At 42.2% G+C, this 15,617-nt stretch overlaps 1 protein-coding gene across 6 annotated transcripts in view; it reads right to left on the bottom strand.

Annotated features, from left to right (window-relative positions):
* Window positions 1–278: 278 nt before the first annotated feature.
* CACNB1 (calcium voltage-gated channel auxiliary subunit beta 1) overlaps window positions 279–15,617 on the bottom strand; it is a 78,194-nt gene continuing 62,855 nt past the window's right edge. For 2 of the 6 annotated variants that reach the window (XM_063455798.1, XM_063455797.1), the window contains exons 11-13: window positions 9,031–9,182; window positions 8,566–8,661; window positions 7,001–7,774 (exon numbers count right to left, since the gene is read on the bottom strand). In XM_063455798.1, the coding sequence (XP_063311868.1) occupies window positions 7,493–7,774; window positions 8,566–8,661; window positions 9,031–9,182 (530 nt within the window). In that variant the 3' untranslated portion in view covers window positions 7,001–7,492. Of the gene's footprint in view, window positions 3,774–7,000; window positions 7,775–8,565; window positions 8,662–9,030; window positions 9,183–15,617 lie in introns of those variants that run through there. The other 4 variants (XM_063455795.1, XM_063455793.1, XM_063455796.1 and 1 more) reach the window with 4 other exon arrangements.

Genomic DNA, 15,617 nt, shown 5'->3' with positions numbered 1-15,617 from the left:
AGCATCACCAATAAGAGCCGAGTATTAGCTACCGGCGATGGTACTTATATAGCTGGATAACTAACGCCTGGCTTCTAAAATGAAAAATAACATGTTTTCACTGATATTTACCTTGAATTACTGAATGCTTCTCATAATATATAGCACCTAAATAAAAAAATCACACTCCAGTGGCATTCTCAAATACATTACGGCATTGTGCAGCATCTTTTATAGAACATGTGTGGATTATATAACATAGAATTCATATATAATCAACTGAATGATTAATACACATGCTAATCAATCTCTCTTTCAAAAGAGACGAAAGTATTTTAATTATAACAATCAAAATGAGGAAGCCTGTGGTATGAACTAATCCTGATGTATTTCTAAATAAGGATTTTATCATTGTGTGTGTATAAATATAAATAATCTCACTGGCAATGTTGGAAATGCAATGAGCTATGGCAATTGCCATTATACTTAATTAACAATGAGCAGCAGATCACATTGTATCGATCAAATTAAACTTAACGTGCACTTGTCATGAAAAACAACCCACCGACTACTGCAAATAGAAAATACACTGTGTTATCCAAATTGCTGGCAAATCCATGTATTCATTTTATTTCAAAGAAGGCAAAGTGGGCTGTTCAATTCTTGCCAGACAGTACTGAGTGTTGGGCTCCTGTCCCAGTAAAAATGGGTACTGGGCCTGGAATTCAGTTTGTGAAGGAACCATTTAAAAGCAGTGATCACAAACTAACCTCCGGGAGAATTCAGCGTGTGAACATGCCAAAGATGTAAATCTTGGAACTAATGTGCTTCCTGTTGGATCCACCCCCCCCCCCTTCTTTTTTGTGTCTCCTTTGGGAAAGGGATGGCTGTTCATGGACCAATAAAGCTATAATCCATTTGCAGCCGCCATCTTGGATTATGAGAAAGTGGTCTTCTGATTAGTAAATTGTTTAAAGGGACATTATAGTCACCCAGACCACTTCAGCTCAATGAAGTGGTCTGGGTGCCAGGTCCCTCAGGTTTTAACCCGTCACATGTAAACATAGCAGTTTCAGAGAAACTGCTATGTTTACATAGCAGGGTTAATCCAACCTCTAGTAGCTGTCTTCCTGACAGCCGCTAGAGGCACTTCTGCGACGGTGGATGCAAACTTCGCATCAGGCGTGCAAAACGTTCATAGGAAAGCATTGAAAAGGGTGAGGGTCCCCCAAGGATTACATAGTGTCAGGAAACCGGCTTTGTTTTCCTGACACTATAGTGATCCTTTAATCTAAACACAAGCCAGCACAATGTATAGATTAAAGATATAACCACCTTAGGGTGACCTTGTCATTCACACAGTTTGAGATTTACAAGTTCACTTTAACACATCTAAACTCATACCGTTACTTTCAGTTGTGTTTATATTGTTTTTAAGTGTATGTTTAGTAACATAATATCATCATTTATGCAATGCTTTATAATCTGTTTTCAATGTCAGCCACTGGTCATGTATGATCTGATCTTTCAGTGGATAACATATCTCTAAAGGTCCATGTTCTCCAATCCATATAACCATCAATGTAATGTAAACACAAAAACTATATATCCTTTATATATTGCGTTTTGCCAGGCTTATGTAATAATGTATGATCATATACTGTAATTATTTTTGTCTATTTAGGTGTTTAAAAAAAAAACTTACAAAAAAACTATTACATTATGTGAGCTGTGAAATTGGGGTTTAGTGAATGAGTGAGTGCGCTGGATCTTGTATGTTGTAAAAATTGTCCCAAGCAGCACCCTTATAATGTATTTGTCTTCAGGTGAGTGCAGCCCTCTTGTTTTCGTTCACCCAGAAAGCCAAAAGCTGGGGAGTGAAGTGCCCTGATTCTAAATTATGGCTGGCTGGAGGCATTTAAACAGGCATTCCTCCAAATACATTTATTTGTGTGTAAGCAGGCTGTGAGGTATTGTGCAATCGTTTCTTTACATTTGTTTGTATAGTAAATGTGATCTGATACACCAGAATATGTCAAAAACACATACAAAACTATGAGACACCCAGGACATCCGGGTGCAAGTAACAAACATCCCACATTGGCGTTGGATATTAGGTTAAACTGACAATCATTTCCAAATTAGCTCTAAATGAATAAAAGGGAACAGTTATATATTAAGCAAGGAATGCCTTTTCCCACGAGGAAGTGGATTCATTAACTTTGTACCCCTTGAGTACTAACAATAAGGAATACACGAGTAAAAATGAATATGGAGAATAAAAAATGCAGGCAGAAATATCGGTATATGCAGGCACAACGTATACATCAGGCATTCCTTTTACTGTACACCCTGGCTTTACAGCATTACATTGGTAAAAATTTTACCATCTTGGCTCCAGATCTGCGGCCAGTTCTTCAGTGTCCAGTATTTCAGGCCTCTCTTACATAGAGGGGCTAATACATTCGGGGTATGCTATGTCTTCATGCCCAAACCTGTGTCTATGGCACATGGAGTCCAAAAATTCTTAAGGCCCTATACTCACCCCTATAGTTCTCAGGTCAAGGTAGGCCTGGTTGCACATTCTTATAGGGGTTGCAGTGGGATTAGGAATCTCAGGGTCAAATATCTGCTTGTGTTTAGACTTATATCCCTCCCACTCAAGTTTGGAGAAGGAGGTCAGTGCAGTGAGGCAGTAATACAGACAAGTAGGGAGAGGGAAGTTGCGGACAGTTGGTCTTAGGGCAGTGTGGTCAGTGGGCAGTGTGTGAACAAGAAGGCAGTGCTATTGCAGTGGGTAGAATGCTGGGATAGTGTAAGAGGTAAGTCGGGACAGCCTTTATGCATTGGGGAGGTTCTAGAGCAGGGTATTTTGGGTACTGTCCATATGTTCTAGCGCCGAATCAGAGAGAAGTGTCACGGCACTGTGAAAGAACAGATCTCAGTTCAGTAGTGGTGTACCTAAAGTGTTGTTATAGCTGTGTGAAAAGGGAAATAAATGACACACTGAGGTCAAGGTTCAGTATTGATGACCAATATGGTCACAGGGCCGTGTCAGTCCAGGTGGCAGTGTTGATTAGGCAGGAAAGGTCAGACACTTATGTGTAAGAGCCCTGAGGTGCTGAGAGATTGATAAGACAGAGCTAGGTGGCAGTCAAGCTTTAGAAAGAGATGTGTGTATGAAGTGATAAGAGAGACATGTGAGAGATCTGTGCAAAAAGAGTGTGTTAACGGAGATTAATTTTGCCATGAAGCTGTAGGTTGATAAAAGTGTCTTATCATTGGAGCTGAAGTGTGAAAACCACAGATGTATCTGATACCCCTTCCCTTTAATTCCAGATCTAATAATGAAGTGCCGATTAACGAATGCATACATCTCGTCCCCAACTGTCCATCTGACCCCTATTTCTGCCTTCCCCCTCGTGCCAGTACTGCTCTCTGCCCTTTCCCTGGGGCCTGGGAGATTCTCTTCTTCTCCTCTGTTGCAGATTCTCCTGATCTGGACCTAGCTCCTCCCAAGAACCTTGACGTTGGAGCCGACCATGATCTCCACCCTGGAAGTTGCCCCCGTGGCTTTTGGGCTCTGGATCCTCATAAGGGTCAGTCTCTATGTCCATGCAGGAATCTCCTGGCTCCGTGTAGGCAGAGTCCCTGCTGCCTTGTGTCTCAGACTCCAGTGTGTCATGTCGGGAGAGGACACGGGAGCCCATCTGACCCCTCCGTAGCTGCCCCTCGTATACACCTGTCCGATCAGCTCTGTCTGTCCTCAGCTCCCCATGAACCAAATATGGACCCTAGTTAGTAACATAGACAAAGCACGCAGAGACAAAAGCACACCAGTTAGATTCATGCACATACTCAAATCAAGTTAGTAAGCAAAGACAAGCAGAGACATTCAATTATACAACCACAAAAAACAAACATAAGGAATAATCCATGGTAATGTATTCATATTTTCAATTTGATTTCTGATCATTCAGTAATGTTTCCCAGATATGTAACGTCTCGGGTAATTCTTTTCTCTTTTACATATTCAAAAACATTTTTTGATTTCCAAAACAATGACTAATGGTGACCTATCAAGAGACGGGCAGTATTGAGGCCAAAATAGCCACATTGTCCAATCTGCCACATTTGGAAATTTCCCATACATGTACTATTTTGCCCTAAACTTTTCAATTCACTTGTTAGTAAACCACAATTTACTGTTTGAGCGAATTGACACACATACTGACAAACAGGTTAAACAATTTGAGGAAATCAACAAATTGGAAAAAAGTACAACTTGGCTAATATTTTGTCAAACTCATTGATTAGCTAATAAAGCCTTCTGTTACTTGGGAATCTGCATGCAGGTTTGGTAAATAAACATACCTAAAATGGTTATTCCATAAAGTGTAAATTATCAGGTTATTGTAATATAACATTTTAAACTCCCTTTGAATTCACAACAAATCACTCTTTAAAGAATGACCCTGAGATTTTCCCAATGTATTCCTACGAGGTTACTTTAAGACCACATTTTTGTTGGATAGATCATCATCTGTTCTGAAGGGGTTAAAACGGCAGCTTATATCTCAACAGCTTTAACACCGAATTCTAAACTACAAATATGGTGGCTGCGGGACTGTCTGAACATCAGAGACCCGGGCTGGGTTAAGTATAGTGTTTAATCTAAGAAAACAAGTTCTGTTGATCCTGATAGCACAGTGAATAAACACCAGAATTCACCATTTTATCCATATACATTTTAAATTGCAACACTATGAGCAGGGCGAACATACATTTTATTTATTGCATTGGCCTAGTTCTTTACTATCCATCATGATTCATGCACTGAATATTTCCTCAAAGCTCTCTCTGTTCCCACCACTGAAAACCACTCTCTCTGGGCTAGTTACTATACTAAACACTGTCGGAAATTCAAAGTGAATTTCAAATTAAAGGCCAATGTAGCCGAACTGGTAGCATAGATGACTTGGAGAATGTATCCAGTTTGGCTATTTTGGCATTAAATGTTAAATACATTAAAAAAAAAAAAAACACTTTGAATTCTTGACAATGCTTAATTTAGTACATAACGCTGTCCGGTCATTATCACAGTAACTCCAATTATATACATGGGTTAGTATTGTCCTAGCCGGCCGTCTTCCAAATACCTAAAAGCAGATCCAGATAGTCAACTGATGGTAAGCATGTTTATGAGTTTCATGGATGTGATAGATGAATGCGGATTGCATTAAAATGGTGGCATGTTGTGAGATGTTAGAAGAGCAACATGATGTGTTGGAGGCTGGTTTTATAAATCTATCCAATTAATATATTTGTTATGAATATACCGCGGAAATAAAGGTCCGGGGCTGCGGAGAGCCTACAATATTATTTTCTCTTTTCTCCCAGTGATAGTTTTTAGGAATTATAAAACCGTCTACACCATTGAGAGTTTCCACAAACAAATGGCAATGTCTGCGTATAGAAACAGAATTCTGAATAGGAAAATCTGCCAATTGGTGTTAGGTAATCATTAACAGCAAGCAATCACCACTTCAGATTGTGCAGATAAGTACTATTGTATGGGTACACACGCACTTACCATTCACATTTTCTTTGTGCTTTTTTCTTGTCTCGTTTTATACAAGTGTGAAACTAAAAACTGAACTGAAGTTTTGGTGTTCATCTTAACCGGTTGTTAGTCCAGGTGTTTAAAAGACATGAGCTAAATGCCAGGTTTCAATATTTAGGCTTATTTCAAAGGAAAACTCCAAGTACCCTGGCACTACCTCACTGAAAGTAGTCAAACTGTTTTTGAACTGTTTGTCTTATTACCTAGTGCTTCCTGCCTAAGATGGAACATCTGTTTGCCCTCCTGTGTAGGGCTGACTGCAGGGCTTCGCTTATGAGAGCTACCAGAGATTCCTGCTTAGGAACTTCCAACACTCCACACTTGGTAATGGAGGCAGGGATCCGGGTAAGATGGGGGTACCAGGGAATGGTACATGGGGGTACAAATTGTGGAAAGACAGTTCACAAAAAAATATGTGAAGATCTACCACGAAAATTAACAATCTCTAATATGAGCTCAGCTAATTTTCAAGCTTGACCAATTTGTCCTAATTTACAATTCTCCTGTCAGATCTCCACAGTGTTTTTTTAAGCTTTAGTGACTGGCCCTGTGAGAGGTAAAATGCATTTATGCAGCAGCACAGCCTTAAATATAAAGCTCCTATTATAAGGCTGACCTTTCTATCCTAATGAAACCATAGAAATCTGGCAGAAAAAGAAAAGTCAAATATTTAATTGCTGAAATCTTTATGAATAGTCACAGTATATAAACTAAAACTTTACACGTAATTTGTCAGTTTAATTAAAATATAAATATATGTCCCCGGATAAGGGCTTTAGGTAGGAAATTTATATAAACCCTATAAATATTAGATTCCGTTTAGAAAAAAAAAAACAATTTGTAATTGTCCCAAATTAAAGGGGCACTCTATGCACTACACCCCATGAATTACGGTAGTTATGTTTCTTTAAGGCTATGATAGGGTAAGAGCACTGGGCTAATCCTCTTCCAGCACACTCAGCCTAATACTGCCGTGCAGAACAGAATGACACTGAAAAAGTGGAAGTGTAGTTTCTTCATTATCAGTGCAACTGGAGAGGGGCTGCACTAGGGAAGCCTATTTTTGTAAACCACTTACAAATAATATTACAAAAAAAAACTAAAAACGGTATCACTTATAGAACCATAACCACTGTAATTAACTGCCCCTTTAAGTGGAAATAAGACTTTAGAACACACATGTTGCAAATCAACCATGTGGTTGGGTCAGGGTGTCCTTATCCCTAGCAGATGTATTTTTGCAATCTAAATATTTCTGCAGATTTTGGATAAATTCGACCATATCTCTTTAGTTAAAAGCAAGAGTAAATTATTATAATTTTACTAGATACAAACACAAAAGTAAAACAGAAATGTAAAAAAAAAAAAATTATTATCACAAAAGAATGAAAATATAAGTTATATTTTTGGGGCACAGCACACTCTCATTCAGAGAGAGGTTACTAAGTTTATGAAGTGTGTCTTCCCCCAATTTATTACCTGCCAACCCATTACCCTAGTTGCAGCTGGCAATGCCATGGATAAAGGGGGAACACAGAAGTGACAGACAGATGGAAAGAAGACTTTGAAAGATGTCCAATTTAATCTGATTGGGTGGGGGAGGTGAAAAGAAGATGGGGTGGAAATATGACAAGGAAGCTCACCACCAAACACTGTGACAGTGATAATGGAAAGATGTGTATGCCACTTTGATGGTTCAATGAATGCTAGGGATCTGCAGAGTACCACTCCAGCAATCCCTTCATTACTAACGTAATGCACAGAACATCATTTTATTAGTATTACTGTTGCCAGAGTATTAATGGCTTCATTAATTAGGGCAGGTAAGCAGAACGTGTAAAAGATAGGAAAATGTTGCAGTGTGGTACCCTGCAGCTTCCTAAAGCCAAGTTACACTGTATCCTCATCCACTCTGGTGGGTGTTCCAGTCTCCCCACGACCCCCCCATAAGCCTAGATTCTGTTTGAGTGAGGTGAGCACTTGCACCTGGAGGTTGGAGACGGGTGCAGGGCTGGAGGCCAGGGCAGCTGTGGCCAGGGTACGGTTGAGCAGTGGATTGGGTGGGTTGATGCTAGGAGGATGGGTGGCCTTCCAGTAAGCTTCTAGATATTCTGCCAGGTGTTCACAGGCATCCTCCAACTGGTTCTCATCTAGGATGATGTCAAACATTTCCTGCAGAAGAGAGAAGATTAGCTTAAATATTCAACTTCTCAGAGTACATGGCATCATAAGGCATCATTTAACATTGTAAATAAAAATAAACCCACTCCTGTTTTTTTTGTATTATTTTTTTCTCACAAAATTACATGGGGAAAAGAGAAGACGTTCTCTTTCAGTTTTAGTAACTCATATCCTTCTGGAAACAGGGCACTCTGCTAGGCAGGAGCATGTATCAACTTCCGGGTTAGTAAATGATCTGTGGACCCTCTCTCTCAATTTTTGCTCTGCACTATGATGGAAAAAGTGTTGGGGATGACGAAGCTTTAGTCAGGGCTCCATGGTTCCTCCAACCATTTTGTTCAGGTTTTTGCGTGCTGGCATCATACTGTTACCACGGATTCATTTTTTTTTATTATACAGCAATCTTAGAATTCATTACTTGACAACTGACAATTTTAAGGAGTATAAACTGAATAAATAGAATATACACTGGCATTAAGCATCTATCTTTAACCAACCTCAAAAACTGCCTTCAATTGACCTTTGTGGCTACACCCCAATAACATGACTAGTATTAACAAGCAAATTGCCCTTTATTCAGAATTTCATCATTTATCTTTTTCATTCCATCTGATTATATTTCTAGGTAGGCATTCCAGAAGAGCACAAATAAGAAAAAAGAAATATCAGATTAATATAGAGCTTATTCTTTTTAAGTTTTATGAAAAGCACACTTGATAATATGAAGCTTTTCTATAAATATATATTCCACCGAGTTCTATCATATCATCAAAAGCACTCACCGGGGGACACTGAGCCAGTTTGTCAGCTGCCACCATCTGTACATTGAGATGCTTTGCTTGGGACTTTCCTCTGGATTTTATTAATCTATGTAATACCTAGAGAGGAAACAAAGGTGTGACTTGGCAGATAATGTGTATAGAAGGAAAGTAAGGAAGGAGGAAATGGGTAGGTCAGAATGATACATGGGAGAGAGAGAGAGAGAGTAAAGACCACAAAGTTAAAGTGTTGAAGGTATAAAGTTGCATGACTGGTGAGTAGGAGAAAAGAATCAAGTAAAACAAAGTAAAAAAACAACTGGAAACTACAAAACATATACTCAATATCATATGTACAATATTGTCATTACACACTTTGTAATTTGTCCATTACCATGTCGAATTAGGAAAGTCTGTTTCTTTTCTCTCTACTCCATTGTGTGTCTTTTATACCTTCTATACTTTTATCACTGCTCTTGCAATACTTACCTTGGGGGAAGTAATCTTAATATAAACAATAATTGGCGCAAGTGAAGTTTTGGCAAGTTGAGTGGGATGGTTGATTGTGTCAGCATCAAGGGCAACTAGTTGGAGTGTCCGGGCCAACTCAAATATACGTTCAATCTCACTCTGCACTTCCGCTGTATCATAAAAAAAAAAAAAAAAAAACAAACACAGAGAGTAATAAATTAGAAAGACTCTTTCACTCAGGCTGGATGTTCTAATTCCAATATGTTTTGATATTTGGAATATCTGGTTATACTACCTTCACCTTAATTTCCAAAATGGGAAATAGCCATGTTAGCTTTTACATAGCCCTGTGACCAGTAGCGGCGTACATATGCTCGTCATTCCCAAAAGATACCAATTCATTGTTCCATCATATAACTAAATGCATTGGTCACTCGGTGAGCACGCTACAGTATTCCATTTTATATAGTCTCACAATGGTACATTTAGTTATTTATGAGATTAAGCCATCCTGACATTTTAAATCTTGTAAGTAGGACGGTGATTTTTTTTTTTTTCTAGGAAGGGTAAAGTGCTTTCAGTTGCAAAGTTAAATCTAAATAATGGAATTCTCAGAAAAATTAAACATGAGTGACAAAGAATAGAACACAGGCAGCATGTAAAATAACAATCTGGGTATTAACAGCTCCGACGTCCAGAAGGAAGGACATGCCAATATGCAAATAATAGAAATGAAGGGCATCCACAAGGCACTTGACCCCGTAGGGTTAGAACAATATGTAAGGTAAACTCACAGCACCATGTAGGCAAGTAAACACCACTGTGATGTAGAGCAAGAAGGATCAGCAACACTACCACACGTCTACATATTTCGGCCTTGATAACGTTTTTTTTTTTTTAATTCTTTATTTTTGTTGAGGCATGTGATTATAGGGGTACAGAAAAAAGAGGGAGACTTTCAAGAGTTGTACAGGATAGGGTCGTCATAACATATTGTCAACGTCTCCTATGCTTATCAACCTTATTTTATATATAGTAACATGCTATGGCTAAATACTGTTAACTCTCGCTTTAATACTGTAATCTCTCGCTTTAATACTGTAATCTCTCGCATTAACACTGTTATCTCTCGCTTTAATATTGTTATCTCTCGCTTTAATGCTGTTATCTCTCGCTTTAATACTGTTATCTCTCGCTTTAATACTGTAATCTCTCGCATTAACACTGTTATCTCTCGCTTTAATATTGTTATCTCTCGCTTTAATACTGTTATCTCTCGCATTAACACTGTTATCTCTCGCTTTAATATTGTTATCTCTCGCTTTAATACTGTTATCTCCCGCTTTAATACTGTAATCTCTCGCATTAACACTGTTATTTCTCGCTTTAATATTGTTATCTCTCGCTTTAATACTGTTATCTCCCGCTTTAATACTGTAATCTCTCGCATTAACACTGTTATTTCTCGCTTTAATATTGTTATCTCTCGCTTTAATACTGTTATCTCCCGCTTTAATACTGTAATCTCTCGCATTAACACTGTTATTTCTCGCTTTAATATTGTTATCTCTCGCTTTAATACTGTTATCTCTCGCTTTAATACAATAGTACACAAGTATGTTAATAGTACACAAGTATGTTAAGAAGGAAGGGTGTCTCCTGGCTGTGCGTGGTGGGAGGATTTTGCCGCCTCTCCCCTCCACACTGCTCGCTAGGCCTCACCCCAGCCCGCCGAGGGCTTAGTCTGGACGGCTGCCAAGGACCGCACAAAGCCGGTCAACTTTCGCTGGACATGCAAGCTGCACAGCTGGCCCAGAAAGAGCGCCGGGAACACGGGCAAGTGGTATGAAATCAATATTTTGCCCGGAGCTCTCTGAAAAGGCGTCCAGCCGCCATCCCAGTCAGGCCCCGCCCCTCCCTTGATAAAGTTTTTCAACGAAACATAGAGGTGTGTGGTAGTGTTGTAACTTTTTTTTCCTACATAACAGTTCTGTTCACTGGCGTACATGGTGTTGTGAGTTTACCGTAAAGTTTCTTATAACCCTACAGCAGGGGTAGGCAACCTTTTAGCAGCACTGTGCCGATATAGGATTGTGATGTCCCGTAGGGGGCCGATCCTCAGGCCCGTTGCTACCAGGCAAGCTAACCAAGCAATTGCTTGGGGCCCCGAGCTGGCCTGGGCCCCCAAGCAGGGCCGGCCATTTCTATAAGGCTGCAGCCGCCTGAGCGCTCTATAGAGAGCCTCAGGCGGCTGCAGCACTGCCTCTCTCGTCATCTCCCCTTCCCTGTAGCGTGGCCGAGCTCCTCTTCCTCCTGTCAGTCCGGCTGGGTACCACGCAGTACAGGAGATTTAGTTTCCTGTTCCCGGCCAGACTGACAGGAAGTGCACCCTGAGCTCGGCCACGCTACAGGGAAGGGGAGTAAAAAGAACATAGGCGGGGGAGTAAGAAGGACACCTGGGAGGGGAGTAAGAAGAACATGGGGAGGGGGGAGAGTAGTAAGAAGAACATATGGAGGGGGGAGGAGTAAGAAGAACACGGAGGGGGGGAGAGTAAGAAGAACACGGGGGGGTGAGAAGATGAGGAGAACACAGGGAGGGGGGAGGTGAGAAGAAGGGGAGATTAGGAGAACACAGGGAGGGGGAGGTGAGGAGAAGGGGAGATTAGGAGAACACAGGGAGGGGGATGGTGAGGAGAAGGGGAGATTAAGAGAACACAGGGAGGGGGGTGAGGAGAAGGGGAGATTAGGAGAACACAGGGAGGGGGTGAGGAGAAGGGGTGATGAGGAGAACACAGGGAGGGGGTGAGAAGAAGGGGAGATGAGGAGAATACAGGGAGGGGGTGAGGAGAAGGGGAGATGAGGAGAACACAAGGAGGGGGGTGAGGAGAAGGGGAGATGAGTTGAATACAGGGAGGGGGTGAGGAGAAGGGGAGATGAGGAGAACACAGGGAGGGAGGTGAGGAGAAGGGGAAATGAGGAGAACACAGAGAGGGGGTGGAGAAGGGGAGATGAGGAGAACACAGGGAGAGGGGGGTGAGGAGAAGGGGAGATGAGAACACAGGGAGGGGGTGAGGAGAAGGGGAGATGAGGAGAACACAGGGAGGGGGGGTGAGGAGAAGGGGAGATGAAGAGAACACAGGGAGGGGAGTGAGGAGAAGGGGAGATGAGGAGAACACAGGGAGGGGGTGAGGAGAAGGGGAGATGAGGAGAACACAGGGAGGGGGGTGAGGAGAAGGGGAGATGAGGAGAACACAGGGAGGGGGTGAGGAGAAGGGGAGATGAGGAGAACACAGGGAGGGAGTGAGGAGAAGGGGAGATGAGGAGAACACAGGGAGGGGGTGAGGAGAACACAGGGAGGGGGGTGAGAAGAAGGGAAGATGAGGAGAACACAGGGAATTTTCAATTGTTGAAAATGTTCAAGTTTTATGCACATTATATGCAACAGCAGTATTTGCACTGTAAACCTTTTTTATTTATATAAAGTGTGGGTGAACTTAAACTGTATGGCTATGCTGTGGTTCTTGTAGGCTTTGCGTGCGGGGGGGGGGGGGGAGCACCATGTCCATTTTGCTTGGGGCCCCCAAATTCCTTCAAACGGCCCTGCCGATCCTATTTTTTTAAATTGAGGTGTGTGTGCTGACGTATTCTGCTTGAGTTATTTATACTGTAATTGCTTTGTATCATTGTATTTGTGCGTATATGAGCTATTATATTGTATATGTTCATTAGTAGTTTATGGTATTGTGTATGAGGGCTGCTTGTGGAATTGTGTGTAGATGGATATGTCACATTGTGTGTTAGGTAGTGTATGGGGGCTGTTTGGGGTTTTGCACGTGAGAGGCTGCATGTGGGATTGTGTGCATGTATGTAGATTGTTAGTGGTGTTGCGTTTGTGGGGATTGTGTGTATGTTTGTGTGTGGGCTGTTCGTATTATTTGTATGAGGGGAGGCTTATTCTGCAGGTCTGTGTATATCTAGCAGTGTGGGTGGCTTCCCTGGGTTCCAGTGGGGACCAGCCTGGGCAGGTACAGGTCAAGGACAGGAGCTGCAACATCAGCTGTGGGCTGCTCTACTACAGTGTGGATTCCCATTCACAAGTGCTGGGAGGAAGTGACCTGAGATCACTTCCTCTAAGTGCTGCAATGCATAAATTGAGGATTGTCCTTCACTACCTCTTTGTATTAGCAGATATCTGAAGTTTCACTGAGACTCCTGATAGGCCAGACCCTGTTTGGCTCTAGCAGCCTTGAGTGCCGTGGAAAGACACCTCGAGTGCCGTGCATGGCACTAGTGCCGTAGGTTGCCTACCCCTGCCCTACAGGGTTGAATAAAAGTTGTAGAAGTGCCTTGTGGACGCTCGTCTTTTCTAACGGTTGCAAAGTTACCAAGTAAATCATTTAGTTTTGGGCTCAATTTAATATATATTTTTTTTTTTTTAAATTCTTTATTTTTGTAGTGCACATAAAGGGTTACAGGTAGGCATGAGGTGCCCCGAAAGCAGTCCCCAAGCATTTACTCCGCTTAACATGCGGGACAATTGGTTATCAGGCACATTTTTATAGAAAATTAGTTGCACATATATTCAATCGGTGATAGTAGGTTCTGTCACCATAGCTAGGGTAAACAGTTTTGACATAGCTGGACAATAGTTAGGCATTAGTGGATACTACACAGTTTTATATATACCAACATTGTTTATCTAGGAGTTGTTCTAAGTTGCTGCATATAGAAGGTAGATTACAAGATTAAACATAGCAGAGTAATATATGTCTAGTGCTGTAGAGTAAGGTGTAAGAGTATAAAGCCATTGAGTAGTAATAACTTATAAACATAAAACTCTGGTTAGCCTTATAGAAAAATAACATGACTCAGGAGGAATAAATCATAACAAAAAGCTTATGCCACTCGTAGGCCGGATCGTCAGGTCAGCTCAGTGCCAGAGACAGTTTCTTCCCCTTCTCCTTCAACATTTTCTGCTCCAGTAAGTAGACCTCAGGTCTTCCAAACCGGGATAGTCCCGCTCTCCTCCTCCAGTCCAGGCCAGCAGGGCATTACGCGTGGTAGGTAGTTTAGGTCAGCTGGACTCACGGTGCCCCGTTTCCCGGCACTAGTTATCCAAACGAGTCCCAAAGTTTTCCTGTGTGGCGGCCATTTTAAATTTGCCTCGTGGTTGCAGAGCATGCAGAAATCGAGTGCTGCAGAAAGGTGAGTTTGCGCACCTGAGGGGATTTCTCCACTGCGGAGGTACAGGTGAGGTACAGGTGATTCATAGGTAGAGGCTGTTGCATTTGGAAGCACAGAGTTCTCTTCGTAGTAGCTGCGCGCGTGGCGTCAGCCATTTTGGAGGCTGTGGTCGGGTATCTCGACTTCAGTCGCAGCCTCACGATCCGGGTCGTCGAGTGTGGACCGGGATCACCCCACCGGCCCAGAGGGGGGGACCAGGGCCGGGTCCGCCTGTGCGCAGCTTGGCTGTTGGGCTCCGGTAGGCAGGATAGTGGAGCGGCGGCCGTCCACTCCACTCACCGCCAGGGAAGTTCCTGCTTGCTGCTGCAGAGCACTCCCCTCCGGGGGACTAGAACTCAGGGAGCAAGCCTCTCCCCGGTTCCGGCAGCCCTCCTCCATCGAGAGTCGCAGACCTGGGTCAGTATAGCGCTTTGGGTTCTTTGTTATAGGCTTTTTAGTTTTCTCGTTTGCAGGAGCTGAGCTGTCCTGCGACCGCTCCGCTCGGCGGCCCGGCCCCGCCCCCCTCAATTTAATATTTTTGAATACGCTTTGCAAATGATATGAAAAAATATTTGAATGCTTTGATATTTTTTAATATATAGATATATTTTTTGTTATATATGACGTACACTGATCAGCCACATTACAACATTAAAATCATCTGCCTAATATCATGTAAGTCCTTCTTGTGCTTTCAAAACTGCCCTGATGCATCAAGGCATCAACTCAACAAAACCTCTGAATGTGCCTTGTGGTTGGCACCAAGACAGTAGCAGCAGATCCTTTAAGTTACGAGGTACATTTGAAAGTAGCATTCACATGAATGCCTGAACCCAAGGTTCTCCAGCCAAACATTGACCAGAGCATAAAACTGGCTCTGCTGACCTGCTTTCTTCCCATAGTGCATCCTGCTGCTATATCTTCCCAGGTAAGCAATGCACACGCACCAAGCCATCCACCTGATCTAAATGAAAATGTGACTCATCAGACCAGGCAACCTTCTTCCACTGATCCATGGTCCAGTTCTGACACTCACGTCCCCATTGAAGGCGCTTTCGGCACTCTGACTGGTCTGCGGCTATTGTATTGCACTGTGTGTTCTAAACACCTTTCTATCATGGCCAGCATTACGTTTTTCAACACTTTGAGCTACATTAGCTCTTCTGGGTGATTGGACCAGACACGATAGCCTTTGCTCCCCACGTGCATCAATGAGCCTTGGGTGTCCATGACTCTGATGCTAGTTTACCGTTTGTCCTTCCTTGCCGCTTTGGAGATGCTCTGACCAAGTCATTTAGCCTTCACTATTTGGCCCTTATCAAAGTCACTCAGATCTTTTCGCTTGTCAAGTTTTCCTGCTTCCAACACATGAAATTCAAGAA

This window comes from Pelobates fuscus, chromosome 5 (assembly GCF_036172605.1).
Source record: "Pelobates fuscus isolate aPelFus1 chromosome 5, aPelFus1.pri, whole genome shotgun sequence".
Lineage (NCBI taxonomy): Eukaryota > Metazoa > Chordata > Amphibia > Anura > Pelobatidae > Pelobates > Pelobates fuscus.
The sequence above is the reverse complement of the archived record's forward strand: the minus strand, read 5'-3'. Positions and strand labels throughout refer to the sequence as shown.